The sequence below is a fragment of the Lissotriton vulgaris genome, chromosome 6, assembly GCF_964263255.1.
Source record: "Lissotriton vulgaris chromosome 6, aLisVul1.2, whole genome shotgun sequence".
Lineage (NCBI taxonomy): Eukaryota > Metazoa > Chordata > Amphibia > Caudata > Salamandridae > Lissotriton > Lissotriton vulgaris.
The window spans coordinates 751513344-751536626 of NC_141694.1; the positions used below are offsets into that span (position 1 = coordinate 751513344).

The following is a 23283-nucleotide window of genomic DNA, read 5'->3' on the forward strand; positions in this document are numbered from 1 at the left end:
GTTGAAAGTTTATTTGGTCTACTGTAATAGGCTGTTTTGCACTACATTTCCTTACCCTCTGGGGCATCGGCATCAATTGATAGATGGCACTGGGTAATGTACTCCTGATGCCCATGGAGCAAATGCATGGAGCAGATGCCTTTGAGTATGCTTCGTATAGTTTGGTCACCTGTTGCATCTCTTGTGAGACCTTTAAACCCTGTTCTGTTAAGCCTGATCAAACCTCAGAAGGAAGATTCGATTAGTACATCTATTTCTGCACCTACATCAGCTTTGTTCCACCTCAATCTTTTTCATTGAGGTACTCAATGACAGAATGTTGTCCACCATTCGGTGAGGAGTCGTTCACAATTTTTATATAGGCCCTGCTTTGTCTCGATCATCAGCAGTGTTCAATACCTTCCCATGTCAAAGCATTTAAGGCTGTAAAACATAGGATTCTTCCATATACATTTATAGAATTTCTATATATTGTCTACTGTAGTTTTCATTTCACACCGAAACGTTTTGTGAATGTCCAGCAGACTACGGTATTCTTAACTCCAGCTGGTACACTTACAGCTTAAATCGCTCAGTACTCTGCTGGCAAACTCATTCAAGACTCCTTGAATCCCAAATCTGCCTAAACTCTTAATCGATAAGTGACCCTGAACTTCAGAAGATAGATTTCTCCCCAATTAATATACTGACTTTCTTCCATCTTGCCTTTTGCCCCTGTGCTTGTATTAGAGCTCATACCGATATTTGTAATCCTGTTTGCAAGTCGTTCATCAATACCCAACAAGCTTCAGGATTACAACCTCGTCGCCTGCAAATGCTACACTCCCTTTCCAAAACATCTGGTGCTCCCATCTGGAGGGGACTTGACAGTTCAGCTGGAACTTTTCCATTTGGAGCAGGACTAAGACAGATTTGCACGTGGCTGGTCTCTGCCTGTAGTGGCTAGTGGGTGACAAATAGATTGAAACGCCACCTCTAGTGATGCACCTATCTGATAATTTCCTAGGAAAATGTTTCAAATGCAAAAAATGAATTCAATAATGTTGTAGCTAATGGCTAACAATCTGGTTTTCCTTCCCCCAAAAGGTATTGAATTCTGACTAAATATTCTTCTTTTGAAAATTAGAAAAGGTAAACAATTCTGCTTTGATTGTGCTAGTCGTGGAGTTTCTGAATCCTTCTGTTGTCTAATACTGTGTACAATATAATACTGTTGATTATATGCCATGTCATAGCACGTTTTATTCTTCTCTTTGTCATGTTGCACAGCGCACATACAAGAATATTGACAAAGCTAATAGCTCTCGCATAGGCCAGTGCTGCTGTATGGCTTGGAGGGAAGGCTGTGGAATCTGACTTCAGCTATTGAGTATTGGCCTAAATGCCTAATTGAAAGTAGTAAATGTCAAGTCCCAGCTATATCTATATTGTTTGTAAAGGGACTGAAGTATAAGACCTCTGAAAGTGTTCCTGAATAAACCTATTTAGTCAGTGGTGTAGAGTTCCATTCTTTATGCAAGTCCTTAAAGTGAAAGATTGTGATCCTTTTGAAAACACAGCAGTGAACTGTTCATATATTGAAGAAAACATCCTTCAACAATATCCGAAGAAACAATTTTATTTCTATAGTTTTTAGTTTGTCATTATACCCAAAAGCGGTGACAAAGATAACGTTAAGGATCAAAAGTTTTGCTTGCAATGACATTTTAGCTTCTAGAGCTTTTTTGTTGGCTATTGTGGTTATCTGGAAAGGACTGCTGTGGAACGGGGTAAACGAATTGCAGGACTAGCAAGAACTGCCTCCTCCCTCTTTATTCTGCAGCCTGTGAACATTGTAAATTGCTTAATGAATACAACGTTCACCGAAAGTTTGAAATCTCATGAACCTGGTCTCTGCTAGTGTAGTGGACAGTTGTGGGTATGAGTCTAAACATTTGTGTATCATGATTATGTAAATGTAGGTGGGGTGATAACCATTGCCGTCATAAGAATGCAACCACACTGAAAATACTTTCTGCTAACCTGCCCATGTCTTATTGCATTTTGACAGTCATCAAGATGAAACAGGGCAGTGCTTCTGATTTCATTGTTGTTCTCCAACCTGTGAGAATGTGTAAAACTTAGTCAGAGCGCTGTTTAACTCTTTTATTTAAAATAAATTGTCATTATATTTAAAATGAAACCTAGTTTTATCTGTATTAATATGGTCCCCGAGATGGAACATCAACATACATATTCATGTTCAAAAAGTGCCTTTGTCTAATGACTTAGTCCCCAATTGCCCTTCCATATATTTCATCTCAAGCAATCATCTGTGGGTGGAAAAGTGTCACATTAGATCAAAATATTTAAACTCTCAATTGCAATGCATGATATCAATTCCTCCATTCATCTGGTATCCTCACGGAAATGTCATTCTAAGTGGCCCAAAGCGTAATCCATTTTTTTCTTCTTTTGGGGCATACCTGACCTCGTAATGCTTTTTCCATGCCTATGCACCAATTATTACCACTGCACCATTTTTCAACACTTACATTTTTTAGATTTACTCTGTAGTAAACTTTAGAAGTGAATAAAATTAATATCATGACGGATAACTACTTAAAAAAATTATCATATTTTGTGCTGTTAGCTGTATTCTATATGAAACACCTATGTAAATTGCTTTTAAAATGCTGTAAGGCAAATACATTTGCATTTTTTTCCTTCAGAATGCAGAGGTTTCCGTCTTTGAAGTAAATATTCGTTTTGTTGGTGGGCTTTTGTCGGCGTACTATCTCACTGGTATAGAGGTAAGTTCACCCAAATATTAAATAATAAAGTGCTATTTGGTTTTTTATAACTTATTTTACTTTTTCTGAACTTGATACATTTAAGAAAGATTACCATGACAGCTGGCAAATGCAATCTTTTATTGTGACTGTTTTAAGTACCGTTCGTGAATGTGCAGTTGGGTTGTGTGGAGTTGTTACAGAACGTAAATTAACCTCTTAACATTATTCTAAAAAATTATGAATCTAAAAGACACTGGCTGATGCCCATGAAATACTGAAGGAGCAAAGCTTTTTTTTTTTTGCAGAATAGTGCTTTCATTGTGGTATTGTAGTTTGAAGTCTGGTGTTTGAAAAGAACAGCTACTATAAAGGTTTCAAAATTAGATTATAGTCTTTGTTTTTATACAGGTTACTGTATTTTACGGTCTAATACTTCAACTACATCAGGTTAGAGCTGAAGTTGTAATCCCTGTTGAAAGGTTTAGAAACTATAGAATTGCTTTGAGAATTTCCACACAGTACAGCGATCTGGGTTGATCTTAACCCGCCATATCCCTGCGTCTTATTAGCTCAGTGGAAGGATGCACCCTGCAAGCAGTTGGAGGCGATGGGCACATCCATGATAGACTTGATGGTATGGCTCTGACATCCAACACTACTTGGAGGGATTTGTTTTACCTGACCCAGAGTGTCCATGCCCAAACAGCGATCTCCCATCCCTGCCCACAAGTGATGATGCTCATTCCAGGTCTTCCTCCCATATTATAATTCTGTCCTGGAATATAGGGTTATTAAGTCAGTTTGGGTCCAAGTTAGCCTGGGGGAGCTTTATTGACCAATTTGATCGTTCTCCTCCAAGAAACTTGGTTCCTTGACCCACTATATAGGCTGGACTGTATTGCTGATCGCATTCCGACCCGCTCTGTAGGAAGGGGACACCCTTCTGGTGGCCTTCTCATTTGGGCTGAAGTAAACCTTAATGTTAAAATATGCTCTTGCTACCTTTTATTTCACATGATATTCTGAGCATAAATATTACCAGAGAAAATGCAAGCAGTTAGTATCTATACAATGTTTATAACCGAGTGGCTGGGGTGGGGGGGGGGGGGGGGGGGGTGAGAAACCTGGTTATTGGTGACCTTACATAGGGCCCCCTATGATTCACATGATTGGTGACTTGAACCCCACATACGAACCACTGGCCACAGGAAATGTATTTCCTATTGGTGAGGAAGATGAGGATTGAGGGATACTGATACTCAACACTAAATCAGTGAAGCGCTGGACATGTGCTGCTTATCAACTCCTGTCTTTTGCCTTATTTTGTGGCTAGGGGGCATATGTTGGCCGCACAGTATCTGATCCCCGTGGTGCTTATACCTTCAATCGCCTCGGCTACACATGCAGAATTGATTGCTTCTTAATCTCTCTCTATCTATGGGGTAACCTGGTTGATTTGAAGGTTGACAGTGATCATAACTCTCTCCATTGTTCCCTTAAAGGCTTATTTAACCAGTTCAATAATGTTGCTGTATCTTAAGTTCCAATCTGGTGCCCTCAAATGATACGTAAGGATCAAGTGGGACAAGGTAGCTGCAAATCCAAGTTCCAGAAATTTATTGAACCTGGACCTTAGGGATGCTATTTTAAAGCTAAAAAATCCCAATCTTGTTCAGGACAGGGACCAGAATTGGAACTTGAAAATTGTAAATATTGAGGATGACTTGGTTAAAATTCTTGGAGTGTTTCATGCATCACTGTAACATCTCGGGCACCCCTCAAACATTAGCGTACCCTGTACAACAAGTCCTGTGATGACAGGAAGAATGAGCTTCGCCGAGCCCTTATTAGCAGTGACACTCTTGATATTAGCCAAAAGAAATGAGTATAAGCTGGCCTACATAAGAGTGTGCAAGGACTGGGAGACTAAAGTATGGGAGAACATTTATTAAGCGGACATGCATAATCACACCATGAAATTGTGGAAGTTGGTGGTCAACTGAGGCCAGCAAGCCCCAGGCTTTTGGTCAATGTCCTTATTCCTGAGTTATGGCATTCTCACTTTTCTGATCTTTATAAGCAGGGGTTGACTGCTGAAGGAGTCGTACTGCTAAATGCTGAACCTTTTCTCTTCTTGGTCTCAGGTTTGAGTTGAGTGAATCTGCTAGCTTAATAAAAGCTATTGCTGCTGGAAAAGCTGCAGGCGGATTGTGTCCCGGGTGATCTTTCTCGCTTACATTGCGGGTTGGGCTCTGTATTTTAATACATTATCTAACTACATTTTGAAGGGTGCAAGTTCCCTCTAAGTTGGAAGGCGGCTCAAATTATAGAATAGAAGCCACAACTTCCTTCTACAGTTGCGCATTATCAAAACAGACTTTATAGTGGCAAATACCTCTGCCAGAATGGTGAGCGAACTGCAGGTACCATCATCAGACTCCCTTCTTGACTGTCTTTCCAAACAAAGTGGTACTAAGAACTACGGCATCCTTTATGCCCAAGGTTGTAACTCCCTTCAGTCTGGGTCAGTCCGTTACTCTGCCCGCTTTCTAAGCACCTCCGCACCCTTCCAAAGAAGAGGAGCATCTACATTGTCTGGACCCAGAAAGAGTATTCTCTTTCTACCTTGACTGCACTAAAGAGTTCCGGATGGATGACCAACTTTTTATAGGGTACATGGGAGCAAAGAAGGGGTGTGTTCAGAAGAGGACCATCTCTCGTTGGTTATCCTCTGTATAAAGATTTGTTACGCCTTGGCAAAGAAGCAGCCTCCCTAAGTCCTTAGGGCCCTTTCCACCAGTGCAAAGGCAGACACCACAGCCCTCCAGAATAGGGAACCAATTGCTGATATCTGCCAAGCAGCCATGTGGGCATCTCTGCACACGACTGCCAGACACTTCTCAGGTTCGCAGAGAGGGCCTGTTTGGCTGCTCTGTTCTGCAGAGTTTTCTGGTCTAAAGGGTAAGCAGCATTGCTTGATATCTGTTCAAAGGTAAGGAATCTGCAGCTAGATATCTCAATCAGAGATGGCCAAGATAAGGTGTTACCGAAGGTAAGTAACCTGTCCGTTAAGATGACCAGATCTATGTCCTGGCTTCCCCAGGTCCAGAGGAGCTTCTTGAACCCATCTCAATACTATGCTGCTATTTTAAGACTTCCCGAGTAAGGCACATCTCCCCTTTGCTGAAGACTTATAGGGCCAAGGCTAAGGGTTAATGCTTTGTACAGGGCTGGAGTTTGGGGCAACACACATTTGGCTTTGATTGGTGTGGTCGAAAATACGCTCCTGAGAGCTGTAACTGATTAACCAAAAAGTACTCCGCCTATACCATTACTCCAGTACGTGGGCATTGAACCTAGGACCCAAAGGCCCAACAACTCTGAAAGTTACTGTATTTGCAAAGGTTGAAATATTCCGTGGGTCTTCAGAAATATAGGGCTCTTCAGGACGTGATCGTGCAGGTAATTCTTGCAAAATTAAATGGCTAACCAATGTTAAAAATGTTATAACTTAGCTTAGGAGAATTTGGTCTTCTCCCTCTCTCCCTCCCTCCCTCCCTCAACAAAACACCTATATAGGGCCACCCTAAAGGATGCATTTTGGGAGTACATGTATGTTTTTGAAACGTGGAATCTACCTGAAGGGTCCCTTGCTTGTAACGTTTTAGATTTTAAGCCTGTTTTTGTATTTAAGCCCTTCTTAGATTAAAATAAGCCATCAGCTGCAAGGCAAATATATTTTACATTTCGATATAGCACTCTACCTTTTCTGGCCGTATTGGCTAAGTGGAACCCTAAAACCTTTGAGCGCCTCATGTCCAGCCTGCCGGCAGGCTGAGGTATCTTTGGTACATTATATTTTCTTATGGTCCTGTTCTGCTCGCTCTATGAAAGCTTGGATCCCACTTTGCAAACAACTTGACTGTATACTGCTTCAGCCTGCCCTACGGCTTCTACGCACTGAGTCTGTTCAGCTGTCTGTTCAGTGCCTAAATATCTCCACTGGAGTTGGTGCATTAGATGTAAAGCGATGGACTGTGTTTTATGTTGTGAGCCTTGACTTTTTTTTTTGCCTCTTTCCAGTGACTACTTAGGTTTCTCCATATTCATGACTTTATCTCAAACTATGTTGAACTCAATTTTTTATTGTATTGATGTGTAAGGTTTTTATGCTTAGAGTGCCTTATGCTGCCCTTTTTATGGTCAGTAATGTGCTGATTGATTATTTTATAAGCGACCTTCGATTCATATGCACATGAGACTGTGGGTTTATTGCAGTATCTGCTCGTATCGATTATATTATGCTTGGTTTTAAAAAAGCTTTGCAGGGATCTGATTATTAACCTGAGTTGAGCCCTTTTTACAATGTTTTTTATGTGTTTGTTTTATTTTTATATTTGTATGTGCTTTTGTGGTTGGAAATACCGAATAAGTATTTGGTGACGACTTTGCTGGCTACATTTTTTACTGTAGTTTGCATGCCAAAGGACCTAAAGTCATTACAGTGTGGACTTTTAATACAAGTCTAGATGTACAAGCCTCAAGTCACCTTGTCTACACACACACAAGGGGTTAGGGTCGCATCTTTAACGAAAGCATTCTGTGAAAGTAAAGCCTGCTTCCCTGTAACTAGTTTTCATACCACAGTTCGTGTGTGCAGTCTTCTGGGATAGGTGGTGGGAATTCTTCTTTTGGGCTTTTTTCTATAGCCACTCTTCTCGCACTACTTTCTGCAGCGTTTCTTTCTAATCACTGGTTCTGCAAGCCTGATCTTGTTCTTCCCATTCTTTAGTTAACTTTCAGATTTAAGTTAACATTTGCTGTAAATCATGTATGAGGCTTGACCAAAGGCGCATCCTCCCGCATTGACAGTATTCGAAGTATTATGATCTAGTTAGTCGGGTAACATTTAACTTTGCTAATTCTAGGATGGCTCAATATCCCACTCTGCTTTTTCTGCAGACATACACCACTCCCTTGAATGTGCTGGTAGCCGTATACTTAACAATTGGAAAGTGTTCATGCAGTCCGATTTGGCCAAAATAGGCTATATTGTTCTAACCAAAATGAGCAATCTAGATGTTGGTCACTGCGACCTTGTCGCTTGGTTTAACTATGCGTGGTTTATTAATTAACTTGCAAATGCTAATACCTACCCATTTCACTGTTGTAAAAAAGAAAAACATCTGCTGTGAGTTTGATGCTACATTGCACCCAGGGACGTAGTTTCAGGGAGTGGTGTTAGGTGTGTTGCACCCCACTAATAAGTGTATTATCTAATAAATAGTTTGACACAGATTCTTTCGGTCGGGTATTGTGAGATGTCAGTTGGATTTCACAAGGGATGTTTACATACACATAGACAAAATTGCTCACCCACTCTGGTTTTTAAGTTCCCAAAATATCGGTTATCCTACAAAATATTATGTGCTCTTAGTAGTCTTACCCATCCACATTCTTCTCTTTTTCCCTTGTCCCTTAGGGTACTATCAAGCACCCTGCTTGCTTTATTATGTATTGAAACATTATTTGCAAGCCCGGTTGAATACCTGAATCTCCCACCCCTAATCTTACTGACCAAGCTATGCCCCTGATTGCACCTAACATTATTACATCTTCACTGTGAGTATTTACTGCAAAAGAGATGAATCTTAATGCACATGCATGTAATGACTGTTTTTGTACCCAGTGGAATTCATAGGATTGCTGTCTACAGGTTTCATTTGTTTGTTTTCTTCCAGCCATTGTCTTTGTCTCAGTACCAGATTCCGGTATATTGGAACTTATTATGCTACTCTCCAATATTACTTCCCTTTCAGTTTGACTGTGCCTACCACTGCGCAACATTTTTTTAAAACTAAGGTTAATCTTGATGGTATTAAAGAAAATGTAACCCACAAGTATCTAATGATTTAAGGCCTTAATTCCAAAGTGCACTTTCTACACGGATTATGGAACTATTTCCACTTTCAGAGTTGAGATTTTCTTTGATTCGTTATTGGTATTAGTACTATAGTTGGAAAGTGGCAATCGTTAGACCAATTCACAAAAAAGGCGATGTAAATTCCCCCAAAAATTACAGCCTAATAAATCTCCTCGATATTGGGGAAAAGTTATTCTCCAAAGTAATCCTAGGCCTGATAAAGGATTGGGCATAGGATAACCAGTTGGTACCCCCAGAACAGGGTGGGTTCAAAGAAGGGCATTCAACTGTGGACCACTGTTTTGCTCTCTGGGCCATCGCGCGGAAGTCGATAGAACAGAGGGGTAATTTATTCTGCTGTTTTGTGGACTTCTGCGCGGCTTTCGATCTTGTGGGCAGGGAGCAGTTATGGGCAACCTTGGAAGGATACAAACTACACGGAGACCTTTTGGCCATCATAAAAGCCTTACACACAGAAAACTTGGCCCAGATAATCTTGGACGAGGAGGGTGGATTGTCTGGGAAGATCCAGATTGGAAATGGCTTGAGGCAGGGGTGCGTACTCGCCCCACTGCTTTTTTCTTTGTTTTTGGCCGACCTACCAGCAAAACTAAGTGAGGGTAAAGGGGCAAGTCCAAAATTGGGAGGTAATCATGTTTCCTGCCTATTATACGCGGATGATTTAGTGATTATGGACCTGACACAGATAGGCCTCCAGAGGAAATTAAACATGTTCAACGAATACTGTCGGAATAAAAAGTTAACAGTGAACATGGATAAGACCAAAATGTTATGCTTCGGTAGGAGTAAAACTAGTTTCCTGTGGTGTCTGGGTACAAAGCCACTTGAGAGGGTGAACGAATACAGATACCTAGGAATCTGGTTTATGAGCAACCTTAAATGGTATACCCATCTGGAGGTTCCTAAAATGAGCATCTGCCTCTGTGAAGGGGCTAAAAAGATTCAATAGTGTGTACGGAGAAAACTCAGATAGGCCGGTCATAAAAGCCTATCCAGCAATGTCCCCCCCCCTTCCCCAATTCCTGTATGGGGCAGAAGTGCTTTATTTAAGTGGGAAAAAAGGGTGGGATAAAGAGGAGGGAAATATTTAAAAAAAACTGTTCTTTGCCTAAATCCTCTATGGTACAGGCTGCAAGACTGGAGCTGGGAATGACCTCCTGGGCAGTAACTGCCTGTATGGCACTAATCCGCTTTTGGCAGCGCCTAGGGTGCACCTAAAAATCTCAGTGGTGTAAAAGCGAAATTGTCGCTAGTGAACTGAACTGGGCGAAAGAAACAAGAGCCACACTAAGTGAAACCTATGGTGTGTTGGGTTTAAAACTATGCCCGCAACTGGGTCATCCAGGTATAGCTAAGCAGGAACTGAGGACACTGGGAGCTGAGAGGTCCCGCACATATGATACAGAGTATCTCTCGCGGAAAGTTTCAATGTCGCATATGACCCTGGCCTGGGAACTTAACCAACAGTACCCCTACTTAGACAGATTGCCAAGCTACCACCTAAGACGTGAGGTCCTAAAAGTGGGAATGGGGATAAACCCCTGCTATGGGAATAAGGTAGCCAAAAATTTTATGTTGAATAATAATGGAACCTGTACTTGTGCGTTGGGTACCCATTGCGATATTGTACATATTTTACTAGACTGTATGATGTTTTTAGATTTACGAAAAGAGATTTTATGCCCGATATTTATTTAAAAAATACAGGATCAGAAATAGGATGCAAGCTGCTAGCTTTATAGCTGAAATGGCATATTTAGATATTGCTTGAAGCTATGGGGAAATTTTTGTGTAAAGTCAAGGTGTTCCTAAAGTGTACAGAGTAAATATCTTATGCGGCGCTCTAGGCGGAGGTTGAGCCTGTACATGTAAAGGTTAACGTTATGGTTTGGAATGTTTTGGAATTGATTTGATGCAGATGGAAATTAACTGACTTAATCACTCCCAGGGGGACTTTTGTATCTAGTATGAAGGAATGAACTATTTTTTGGGAAGTACATATGCCATGTTTTAATATGATCTTGTTTAAGTTTTAATAGTAATTTTATGTATAGGGTATACTTTTAAGGTTGTAATTAACCAAATAAAGTTTTCTTACTGACTACACTTATAACATACAGCATGTTCCTGAAATAATGAATAGGGTAGAAGATTGCTTATGAAGGTTACCTTTAGGGGAGATTCCTAGAGAAGCATGGGAAGAGTATTGTGTGGCCTGGTTGGAAGATTTGTTTACAAAGAAATAATAATGGAGGAATGGATAGTAGCAAGCAATGAGGATGTGTGTTTTAAAGTGTGTATCTGAATGTGAGTAATGGCTGGCCTTTTAAGGGGCATTTAGGACAAGGAATCAGGAGTTTTAGGGAAATGCGTCACAAACATTCTGTGTAAGAGGGTAAATTGCTCATGGATTCCAGAATGGCGCATCCAGTCCAACTTGGGAAGAGAATTCTAGAGTTGTGCCATGAAGAGCATTTGGGTATCCTAAAGAGTAAGAATAGTGAAATAACTTTACGTTTGGAAGGGGTTAGTCAAGAATATGAAATGTATAGTACACTCTTGTGTACAGTGTGAAGGCTTGGATAAGTTTAAAGATGAATTAAACTCATTTTGCGGCCTGTGAAATGTCCTAATACATGGGAAACCGTTGGTGTTGACGTTATGGGTACTGTTGTGGAAGGTGGTGGTGAGAAGGTTTTGTAACTTTTGATATGGATTCATTTTGAAAATGGCTTGAGGTTGAATTTGTGGAAATGCCAGGTACCAATGCTGTTAAATATCTTTACCGATAATGTTCCACACTGTACTGCCTTGGACTTAGACATTTTTTTAAAGGAATGGAGTAGGTAGTAAAGGCACTTCGGTATATCGCCCTGAAATCAGTGGTTAAGTGAAAAGATTCAGTAGACTGATGAAAGGTATTCCATAATTAGTGAGGAAAAATAAACTTGATTAGAAATGTGAGGTGGAGAAGATGGTATGGGCATACCACATCACTCCCATTCTATGTACAGCCCCTTTCTCCTTTCCGGAAGAGGAATAACAATGTTCACCAAAGACTATGAAAGTTGGATGTTGAGAAGTAAACAAGTTAAATGGTCACCATAAGTGGGTAGAAACAATATTTTGAAAAGCCAGATTAGTTTTAAAAGGTACTATGATGAGAGGAAAGGGTTTAAAGAAGACTAGTTAAAATGGGTGATTTTTTTATGAGTAAAAAAGTTTGAGAACACTTAGAAAGGAGCACATGCCCCTGAAAGTGAAGGAAATTTTCATCAATGCCGAAAAGTTAAGTGAGTATGGTATTTAAATAGATTAGCATTATGCAAGTATGATGCCTTTAACGGCCCAAGGAGAGGTTGCAGGTCAATGAATGAGGGAATGTTTATATGGTGGTTGAATGAGATTGTGTCTCAAGAGGTATGAGGCACTCACAAGGGCAAGTGGAAACCAGGGAGAGTGTTGTTCCATGGGGATCAACCCCAATGGACGTGGGAATAGAAATACTGATTTATGCAAAAGTAAATTTAGATGTACTGTTCATCCCTTACATCTTGAGGATTGTGAACGCATTAATAGTTTGTTTGCCTTTTCCTCGTTTATTTTATGGTTGGGGAAATAAGGGTCACAGATATTATCCTTGTATTGTTATCCTTACCATATTATGTTATCCTTTTAGTGTGTGTGGAGTGTTATGTTCAGCCATCAGTAGTTATAGTTCAGTCAATGCTTATATTATGGTTTAGATGCCTATATTATGGCATAGAGATTTGAGATTCCTTCTATTTTATAATTTTAGGGGGACTGGGGGTTGAGTGTCTGAAAAGTTTCAGCACTCCGTCCATCATGTCCTTGTGTTTGCTTTGTTCACCCTAAGTTGGCAGGGTATGCCCAGATGTATTGTATTGTAATTGCATTTATATAGAGCTTACTACCCCTTACTACCCATGACGAGGCGTCAAAGTGCTTTTTTGGCGGGTAGCACGCTACTCCGGGACCCATAGAGGATTAGTGTTGAATTAGTAAAGTGAAATATGCAAGTAGTGGTGGATAGGTTATTCAGTTATTTGGATTTGGAATGATGGCAGAAGGATAGAGGAGGAAAAAAAGTTTTTTATTCATATAGCGCTTGTTAATCCTGATGGGGTGTTGAAACATGCTATTCAGGAAGCCCATAAAGGATTAGTGGTGAATTAATATGGTGAAATATGAAAGTAATTTCAGTGGTGGATATTAGTTATTTGGAGTGAGACGGAGGATAGTGAGCCTTTGGTCCATGTCCTTGCAACAGTTCCACATTCATTTGAAAGCACAAATGCAGGAGAATATAGACAGTTAACTACCAAAGAAACAACTGAAGTTATGGCACACTAATACCATGCCTTAGAGAAAGCGAATAGAAGACACCCAAGGCCATAAGTCAGCCAGTCTGTATGTACAAGTAAATGAATGTCCTCCATAAGACAACCAAATACCAACAACTCTATATTGCCAGGGCAAGGTGAGCTACTAAAGGACAAGTTCATATTTCTGAAACACGTCGGTGCGGAGAGGTTAAAAAAATGAATATGACCATACATAACTCCTGCAAAATGTTTTCAAAGACTGAAAATAACTTGCTGCTGCTCTTCAGTCTGAAGCGAGGAGATGTGTAAGAGATACAGTCGCAAGTTGTGTGTGCTTACCACGTCTGACTAAGACTCTTTGCTGCTGTGGTTGCCAGTCTTTTCTCATTCCCATCTATGCAACTTGGGACAATAATGAAGGACCAAACAATTGGAAATTCTGTAAACTAGGTAAAATATTGGTTTTAACATGTGGTACTGTAACCTTTGCCCTGGGACTTCAGTGACTCTATAAAGCACACTATAAAGTACAGTAAATTTTGCAATTTTGGATCTGGGAGGACAAAGGTTTTTGTGATGGTATCTCAGCCATGTAAAATGGCTACCGCTGCTGTTTAAATCTAAAAGATCTGACTGCACAGCCTGGAGGGTTTGCTGCAGCCTCTGCTGGTTCAATGCCCTCCCAATGCCCGTTTATAAAGACTGAGATGTCAGTGTGTAGCCGGCGATCTCTAGGATGCAGTTATGTATTTGGGCCATACACTTAAAATACTTCATAGAACAACAAGTTGCTGTATCATTAGAGACCCTGCAGCCTTAAGAGAGAAGGATATGTAATGCTGCCCTGTGTGAGGACTAGGTGAGGATACGTGCAGATTCTGGTTTATTTATGATCTATGTTTATTCCTTCCTGCTTTAATTGATGCACAGATGAGTTAATTCCAAGAATATATGGGTCAGCAGAGAATTCTAAATTTGGGATTTGAAGAGATGTGGTTTTGTGGTAAAATCACACTGTAGTATTCAGCGTAGGCCCGGGCGGGATAATCCAAACCAGATGATCAGGATTCCCCTGTTTTTTTTAAGCTAATTTCTCGTTATTGATTTTGTAATACATGATACACAAGACAATGGTAAGTGATAGTCTCAAAGAATCAGACCAATTGAAATAAAGTTTAGAAGGGGCGTGGCTACGGCTACAACAGAGACAGACTTGTTTGGGTAGAACTCTGCAGAGGGCTCCCCTGAACAGGCTGATAACTCCGGACATAGCCGTGTAGGACGACACTGCCACAGTGGAGCATGCACGGAGTGTCATCCTGGTGTGGCGACATCGACCTGGACTTGCCCGCGCCCTGCTGAGCACCATCTGCCTGATTAAGCCGCTCGTTGTATGGCCCCGATGAGAACGGATTGGGCTACGCGTGCCCGGGGTCTGACTCCGCCCACCAGGCTGCGAGGAATGGCGCAGCTGCCATAAACAAGCTGGCGACTAGCTCTGACCACGGCTTCCGACCTGACGCCAGCAGCTATGTGATATGCTGCGGCGTGGGACTCAATTGTGCTGCCTGCCTCTGTGGGTGCAGGCAGATTATGCTGATGGCACGCCCTGTCACGGGAAAAGAGCTGTGAACGGCAGAAGAGACTGGGCACACCCCGAAGTAACACTGAGCGCTCGCCCCCCCTGCTGCGGGGTCTTGCGCTGTCAGCGGAGAGTGGCTGGAGCCCTGGCGGAGTTGCCTACGGGATCCCGTGCCTTGCTTCTGCCCAGCGTGACACCTGAAGGCTGAGACGGATGCCGGGGTGTGAGGTGAGCGGACCCTGGCTGGCCCGATCGGGCTGCTGCTGCCTGCGCAGCGCGGTCGGGGAGATCACCCCCCCCTCCTACCGCTGACAGGCTGAGAGCGGCCGCTGCCTGGTCCGGCTTAGCCGATACCGCTGCCGGGCGGGGCTGCAGTGGCTGTATTGCCTCACTGAAGGGTGGCGAGCTGAGACTGGCCGCTAACTCTTGAAATACCTGCACAAACCTGATGGTGAGAGGCATGCTGAGAAGTGTGGCTCACGGTGTAGAGCAGGCAGACCCGGAAGCTGAGGTCAGACCCTGGACCAGGGTTCAATTCCCGACGCGGCAGGTTCTTGAGCTCAAATGTCCACAGACTCGATAATTCTCGCTTCGGTGCCTGCTCTAATCATGGGTTCTCACTCTGCAACTCTGGGCATTAAGCTTGCTTAATCTCCACAACGGTCCCCTGCGGCGGGATGCCTGGCTTTCACCTTGGGGATGCCCTGTAGGGGCTATCTCACAGGGAAAAGCCAGGACGGGTTCCCAAGGCAAGCGCCGGGAAACCTCCGGGTAGCTGTGCGCTCAATAAATGCAATAATAATAATAACGTAGGCTCCCGGGAAGATCCTAGCTCGCAGCGGGGGTCGGTGCCACTTGCAACACACTAGGCATTCACTGAGGCGGCGGTGGAGAGGCGCTGTGGGGCGGCACTGCTTGGGCAAATCAGGCTGACACTACATCTGTGGTGTGCCTTTCTTGCAGAGGGCCTTCTCTTCTGGCATTTGCTCGCTACATGCCACCACTCCCCTTATGACCTGGCAGACATTAACGTATCGCAGCGGAGAGTGGTATTGGTGGCTGTGCGACGGTGCCGCGCCGAACAGGAGCAGCCAATATTCGCCTCCCGAGAAATAACACTCTACTACCCCGGAGCTCTCTTCACTTACTGAGTTGACGTCAGGGACATTGCGAGGCCACTGCCCCCACGGGGCTGTTGTGCAGGAACTAGGGCGCAGCCTTGGGACCCGGAATACCATCGTCTGGAGCAGTGGCGAGATCCCTACCATCATCTTAACGGCCTGCCACACTGCCAAGCCGCACCTGCTGCATCCCATATGCTCTGAGTGGTCCCCCGATGACTGGGTTAGTGGTTGTAACCTGCTCAATGTGCCACCTAACCTGACCCAACTAGATTTTCGACTGGACAGTGCATTGCTGCACCTCCATGTACCAAGACCTAGGAGACTGTGCTGCGGCCTCCGACTGAGGTGTAGGGTGGATTTGGGAGAGCGGCCAGTGGGACCCCACTACTCTGGCTGAGAACTGTTGAGTATCTGCAGCCCTGTAAAATAACTGAACAGCCCTGTGAAATCACTGAAACCAGAAATTTTAAATTAATGACTTGGAACATTTCTGGTCTCCAAGCCAAAAGGGAAGACACACTATGGCTGGAAATTATAAAACTACATGATGTGGTTGCACTACAAGAAACTTTGGGACACTGAATGTAACTTTTGGGTAGAAGGTTATGTATCCTTTTTCTTAGCAGCACAAAAGTCACATAGGGGGAGAATCAAGGGAGGTCTAGGTCTAGGGCTCTTAATCTCAGTGAGCCACATGGGGGTGATAAACTATAAACGTAAACTCCCCCAATTGCCTAGCTTTAGAGGTTTTGATGAATACGGGGGAAAAAATCCTCTGTTAATTTTTATAATTCAATAGAAGGTTCACAAGGTAGTGAAAATATCCTTGTGTTGACTGATTTTTTAAATGACTATAAAAAGAGTCAATCTACATTTGTTCATTATATACTTTTAGGTGATTTTAATACACATTTATGTGAATTGAATTGTCATTACGGTGTTTGCCTGGAAGACGATTATCTGACTCACTTGCACTTTGAACACTCAGCAAAAGGGGGTTCCCTAGAAGAACTGCTGATAGATCTTGATATATCAGAACCCGTTTTTGTGAACCCCAAAGACAGAGTGGCAACATACAGTGCCAGGGGTAGTAACACCATTATTGATTTCATTTTTGGGTCACCCAGTATCCTTAAAAATGTCATCTCCTATAATGCAACCCAGACGACATTTAGCGACCATAACCCGGTTATTATGGAATTAATTAATAGTAACCCAACCATAATAAACACTGGACTACAACCAACTTACCCTACGAAAATCCGGGCTCATGACCAGGGCAGACGAGTCAAATGGTCCAAGATCATCCCTGATGACTTTTTTAATGATTTGTGTGACAAAGTAGGATTAGAACTAAACATTTGCAGAGATCCATTGACTACTGGAGGGAATGTTACAAATGCCTTTAAAGTTGTATGTAAAAATGTTGCACAGACACTCACGTGTAAGCCTAATCATAAGCCTCGCAAAGCACATGGGTGGCTCAACGCCGAATGTTCCAAGGCTCATAAAATCTTACTAGATGCCTTGAAAAGTACACCGTGCGATACTGTAGAAGTAACAAGACTCAGGAAAGAGTATAAACTAACGACTGAGGCACGCAAGAAAGAAATTAAAGCCAAGGCCTGGGAATCATTATATGATAGACTGACCTTGAGGGATAGTGCCAAGTTTTGGTCTATAGTGAACACACCACTGTTTAATGGTAGAGAAAATGAGGTGATGGAGGTTAACATTACTGAGAAACAATGACTGGACCATTTTGAGAACATCTATGGCAGTAAGATCACCACAACTCCTTTCACCCCCATAGAATCTATAATCCCAGAAACTCCATTGAGAATTACGGTGAATGAAGTACAAAATGCCATAGAAAACACAGCAGGTGGTAAGGCCCCCGGCCCGGACGGGGTTCCCGCTGATATGTACAAGGCACACTCCCATGTGTGGTCCATAGTCCTTGCAAATGTTTTTAACCTAGCTTGTATGGACAAATCTAATATACCTACATCTTGGTCACACTCCATCATTATCCCAATTTTTAAAAAAGGTCAAAGGGGTGACCCTAGGTGTTACAGACCGATATCGTTAATCGATTCTTCATTTAAGATTCTAGGCAAAGTCATTTTAGACAAAATTAACAAGTGGGAAAAAGAAAACGAAATTTTATGCAATCCCCAATATGGGTTTAGAACCGGGAGGGGCACTGAGGACCAGTGTCTTAATCTGTATATGACCATCTGTAAATATACTGTTGCTGCTAGGGGGTCGATCCATCTGGCTTTTATGGACCTGTCCACAGCCTTTGACTTAGTCAATAGGTCGAAGCTGTGGACTATGCTCATGGAGATGGGTCTGGACCCAGCACTTGTAAATTTCCTAGCCTATCTGCACAGAGATCTGACTGCATCAGTGCGTATGACAATGGATGGAAAATGCACCGCTGGGTTTAGATCAGCTAGAGGGGTAAGACAGGGGTGCATCCTAGCCCCCATGTTGTTTTCTTTGTATATCAACTCATTGTATTCAATTTTATCAACTGCTACACCAGATATACCTAGCATGGGCGGGTCCCCTTTGCCCGTACTGATGTATGCCGATGACACAGTCCTTATTTCTAGAACCCCAAGTGGACTACAGCTGCTTCTTGACTCATTTGGGACTTTTATGCAGAAACTAGACCTGGTAGTAAATATGGAAAAGTCACACGTTATGTCACTGGGGAAAGGAAAGAAAACCACGAAAACCTTGCGATGTAACGGTGTGATACTGTCCAAAGTTAAAATATTTACATACCTAGGTGTAATATTCGATGACTTGGGCACCTGGACTCCCCAGATTGCAAAAAAAGCGATGGCCGTGCGCAGGTCGTTTGCAGCCATACTGAGTTTCGCTAAAAGACTGGGAGGGAAACCTACAGAAGCCATACTTACCCTGTATAGAGCCAAAACTTTGGCCCTAGCAAGATATGGGGCTGGAATTTGGGGCTATAAGGATCTTACCCCAATACAGAATGAAGAGAACAAATCCATGCGTTCTCTATTGGGTTTACCACAGTCTACTCCCTCCTTTTCTGTTCACACGGAACTAGGAATAGGTCACATCAAGGATGTACTTAATATGGCCCCACTACTTCTTTGGGTGAAATTATGGCTGAATCCTAGTCTGACTTTAAATCGTAAAATCATCAGCGATTGCATGGGGAGAGATAGAGCCAAAGACATAAAATGGTTGAAACATATTAAAACCGTAGCTACACAATTGGGCCGCCCAGAATTATATTTTAACCCCGAAAGCCTGTGCAAAGATGATGTCACATGGATAAAAGTCCAATTTATGAATTACAGAAATATCCATCGTGAAGCCCAGGAAATCGGGAAAACTACAGTAAGGGCACATTACACAGTAATATCAACTATGACTATTCAGCCTTATTTGATTGTAGTGAACAGGCCATATCATCGATGGCTATTGACGAAATTCCGTTTTAACCAGATGCATCTTTTATTGGGTGAATATCTGAAATGGAATACGCCTAGGGATAATGCTCCTTGTAAATGTGATGCTTTCACTGATCAAGACCTGATACACTTTGTCTTTTTTTGTCCCTTTTTTGTTGAGGGAAGGAAAAAATATATCTTACCACTTCTGAGGGACAAGGGATTTAAGCAAGTGAAACCCGCATTGTTGTTCTTACAACTCATGGAGACCCCTATTGTGATGTTCGGGGTTGCTAATTTCACACCACTTGGAGTCAAGCTAGCCGGGCTGATGAGAGGTGTTACCTCGAAACCGGTCCGGTCCTCGGATGCTTGATTCCGTTCTGGGAAGGACATGGCTTTTGTAGTTCGGACTGGACTGTTCCCATGGGGCAACAGGGTCAGAGCTGATTTGCATATCGCCATTGGCTAACCCAGGGTGGGGTGGAGTGCAAAAAAACGATGGATTTGGGCCCAGATCTTTTGACTGGGGGAGTGTGTGACATTGATCCACATTCAGTCCATCACTTGTCGTTTTTGCAATTGCCGCCCTAAGTGCGCTGGGGATGCCCAGACGTGGGTCCCAGGCACTCCACACCACTTGGAGTCAAGCTAGCCGGGCTGATGAGGCGTTACCTCAAAACCGGTCCGGTCCTCGGATGCTTGATTCCGTTCTGGGAAGGACATGGCTTTTGTAGTTCGGACTGGACTGTTCCCATGGGGCAACAGGGTCAGAGCTGATTTGCATATCGCCATTGTCTAACCCAGGGTGGTGTGAAGTGCAGAAAAACGATGGATTTGGGCCCAGATCTTTTGACTGGGGGAGTGTGTGACATTGATCCACATTCAGTCCATCACTTGTTGTTTTTGCTAATTTCTTGGTAGCATCGATGCGTGCTAAACGGCATAGATTGTTGAATATTCCGTCGATGGAATGTATCCTGGAGTAGCTCAAGTTTAGATTTAATTTTATTTTGTTAAGAGTTGTTCATTTATTTTTTCCCTGTTGTGATCAAGCTTTCAGGATGAAGTAACATGGTAAATAAAACTACTTAGAATTCTAATATAATGGTTTTAGGGTATATGAATTATTCTTAATGTTCTAATTGCTTCTGACTTTTTTCCTACCCAATTGTTCTTAACCGTTTTTTAACAATTGTTTATAATTGATTTGCATTGCTGATCTGTGTATGTATGTGTATTTTTGTATAATTGTGTGTGTAGTATACTTTAATGATTTTAAAATAAGTATTTTTGACTCTGACTCTATCTGCAGACGTAGACCTGCTGGCGCTGATGAAGAGACTGTAGTGGCGCACGCATTCCGGTGACGCTGTGTAGGGCTCTCTCCTAGGTGCGTGGACAGAAGGGGCGAGACTTGCTGAAACGTGTGGAGTTCCTGGAGGATAGAGCGGGGGATGCTGAAGGAAGGGTGCGACGCAACAATGCCCTGAAAAATGGGAAGGGAATGAGCCTGCCCTGCACATGGAGACCTGGGTTAAAGATCTGCTGCTAGAAGGGTCCCTCTCACCACACTTTGTCATAGAGCGCGCCCACAGGGTCCCGGTGAGACCCTCCTACGGGATCGAATCCGCAGCCTCTGCTTCTTAGGATTCTTAACTACCGGGATTGAGAAAATTTTGCAGGAGAACAGGAAGCTCCAGGATGTCCACAGAGTAATGTTCTTTCAGGACTACACCATTCAGGTGCAGCGTCAGATCTTCATTAATGGCGGTGAAGAGACGTCTACGGCAAAATGACATGAAATATTCCCTGTTGTTCCCCGCGAGACTGCGTGTGGTAGCCAATGGTAACTCATTTTTTTTAATACACCGAAGGAGGCAGAAGACTGGCTGGATACGTTCACCAATGCAGGCCTCGAGATAAACATATAACTGCAACATTGTCTAAGCTGAAAGGCCCTTTTCGCCGCGGGCGCAGGGAGCGTAGATCTGGGAGGCCGGGGACACCACCCTCGCCACCGATGGGCCCATACTCGGAACTGATCCTCAGCAGAAAGCGGGACTCCCTGCAGGCGTTGGCGGAGATCAGCGGGTCACCGAGAACCGAGGAGGCATCCAATTCCAGCCGACGTGACTAGTCCAGTGACGACAAGCGCATATATGGCCTGCAGAATTCACAGGACTTGACCGAACGACCGGATGTCACCCTACAGCTGGCGGATTTGATAGCATGAATGCCTCATGTTCCTATTTTTGTCTGGACTACGGATTGAGGTATTGGGGTATATGTGTAGAGACAGACTGCTGTTGGATAGATAGACATGTGTGATGCTAGCTGTTGTGACACTACACAGTCCACTCACTGATGGGAGTACCGTTGTGCTTAAGGAGGGTGGTGGCGAGCCTCGAATGCAAATATTGTCGCTATCTTGTGGACATTTAGACACATGACCTACCCGATGTGTACTCCTGAGTCAACATATATAATTTGTCCTGCCTATGTTGTGTTTTGCCTGTGAATGGGCCCCTGGGAAGCTAGACACGTTGATTGTATACTAACGTAGAGAAGTTCCAGTGCACCCCCCCGGATTGTTTTGACTGTTTTCTCCAATTGGAGGTTTGGATGATTGTTGGTTGCATTTTCGCCCTTTTGGTGTTACACATTGTTTTTATTGAGTTTTTATGACGAGACATAACCAGTTACGATTGGCTTTATGCAAGATCATAGGCTGTGAGTCAGAGTGCTAGGCAGGAAGTACAATATTAATTTGTTTAATGTATTTGTCTATTGGGCTGCTACAAACACGTTTACTTGATGGTTTGTGGGGATTATGTCATCATTTAAGATAGGTATGTGAATGTGAGGGGCATGCATTCGCCGTCGCGTAGGTACCAGATCGACTTCGGTCTCAAGCGACATAATATACAAATTGCCTTGCTGCAAGAGACCCATGTGGCCAAATCAGAGGTACACCGCTTACACCGTAGCTGGCGCCGCCAGCTTTTTGCCACGGGTACTCCGCATTTGCGCGAGGTGCGCTAATATGGGTGAGGGTGGGTGTTCTACTCACGATCACGCAGTCGCTGGACGTGGAGGGGAGGTATGTAATAGTTAGGTGTGCATTAGATGTCCGACAAATAGGGCTTGCATCGATATATGCTCCCAATACAGAACAGGCTGCATTCCTCAATAGGGAGTCACACATTCTTGCGCCATGGCACAACATCCCCATGTTTTTGAGGGGCGACTATAACAGTGTTCTTGACGGGTCGCTAGATCGATCCTTCCCACCCCTTCCGGGTACAAGCATGTACCACGCTATGAAGGCATTGACTAATTGGGCTACACAATGGCATTTGAAGGATGCCTGGAGGCACCGTGATCCTCAAGACAGAGTATACTCTTACTATTCAGGAGCCCATGACCAGCACGTATGACTTGACCGACATATGCTCTCGGATAAGCTGCTCCCCCATGTATCTGCTGTATAATATTTAGGCCGGACGCACCCTGACCATAACCCGCATGTTCTGGAGGTGTCATGGGAACACCCTCTCCCGCCAATCCTGACTTGGCGTCTGCAACCAGACCTTTTACTAGATGCGCCTTTCAGAGACCTACTGGCCGCCAATATCCCCCGGTATTTTGAGGAGAACGCTAGCACGGCCACGACGCCTTTGGTGGAGTAGGACGTGTTCAAAGTCGTGGTGAGGGGGACTGCCTTGGAGCACAGGCAGGTATGAGGCGACAGTTGGAAGCAGATCTCACGCGCCTCGAAACCGACTTGCTTCGGAGGGAGGAAGAGGCGTTGGAGGGCAATGCTGACCCTTTGGAACATTTTAGAGATGAACATTCTAGATTACTAGACCGACTCCGTAATTTAAACTATGCAGCATATTCAGCGCGCACCCATCGCATGGGAGACAAACCTGGTAGGTTGCTGTCATGGCTGATACGGCAAGACATGGTTACTGCACCCATGACAGCGATACAGAATACTAAAGGAGTCACAGTACACACCCAAAAAGATATACACCACGCTTTTGAGGAACACTATTTCACGGTATACA

General features: G+C 43.4%; 1 protein-coding gene across 1 annotated transcript in view; it reads left to right on the forward strand.

The window, feature by feature from the left end:
- Positions 1–23283, forward strand: part of MAN1A1 (mannosidase alpha class 1A member 1) — a 463708-nt gene that overhangs the window by 139319 nt on the left and 301106 nt on the right. Inside the window, exon 4 of the mRNA XM_086926729.1 lies at positions 2712–2792. Within this exon, the coding sequence (XP_086782855.1) occupies positions 2712–2792 (81 nt within the window). The remainder of the gene's footprint in view (positions 1–2711; positions 2793–23283) is intronic.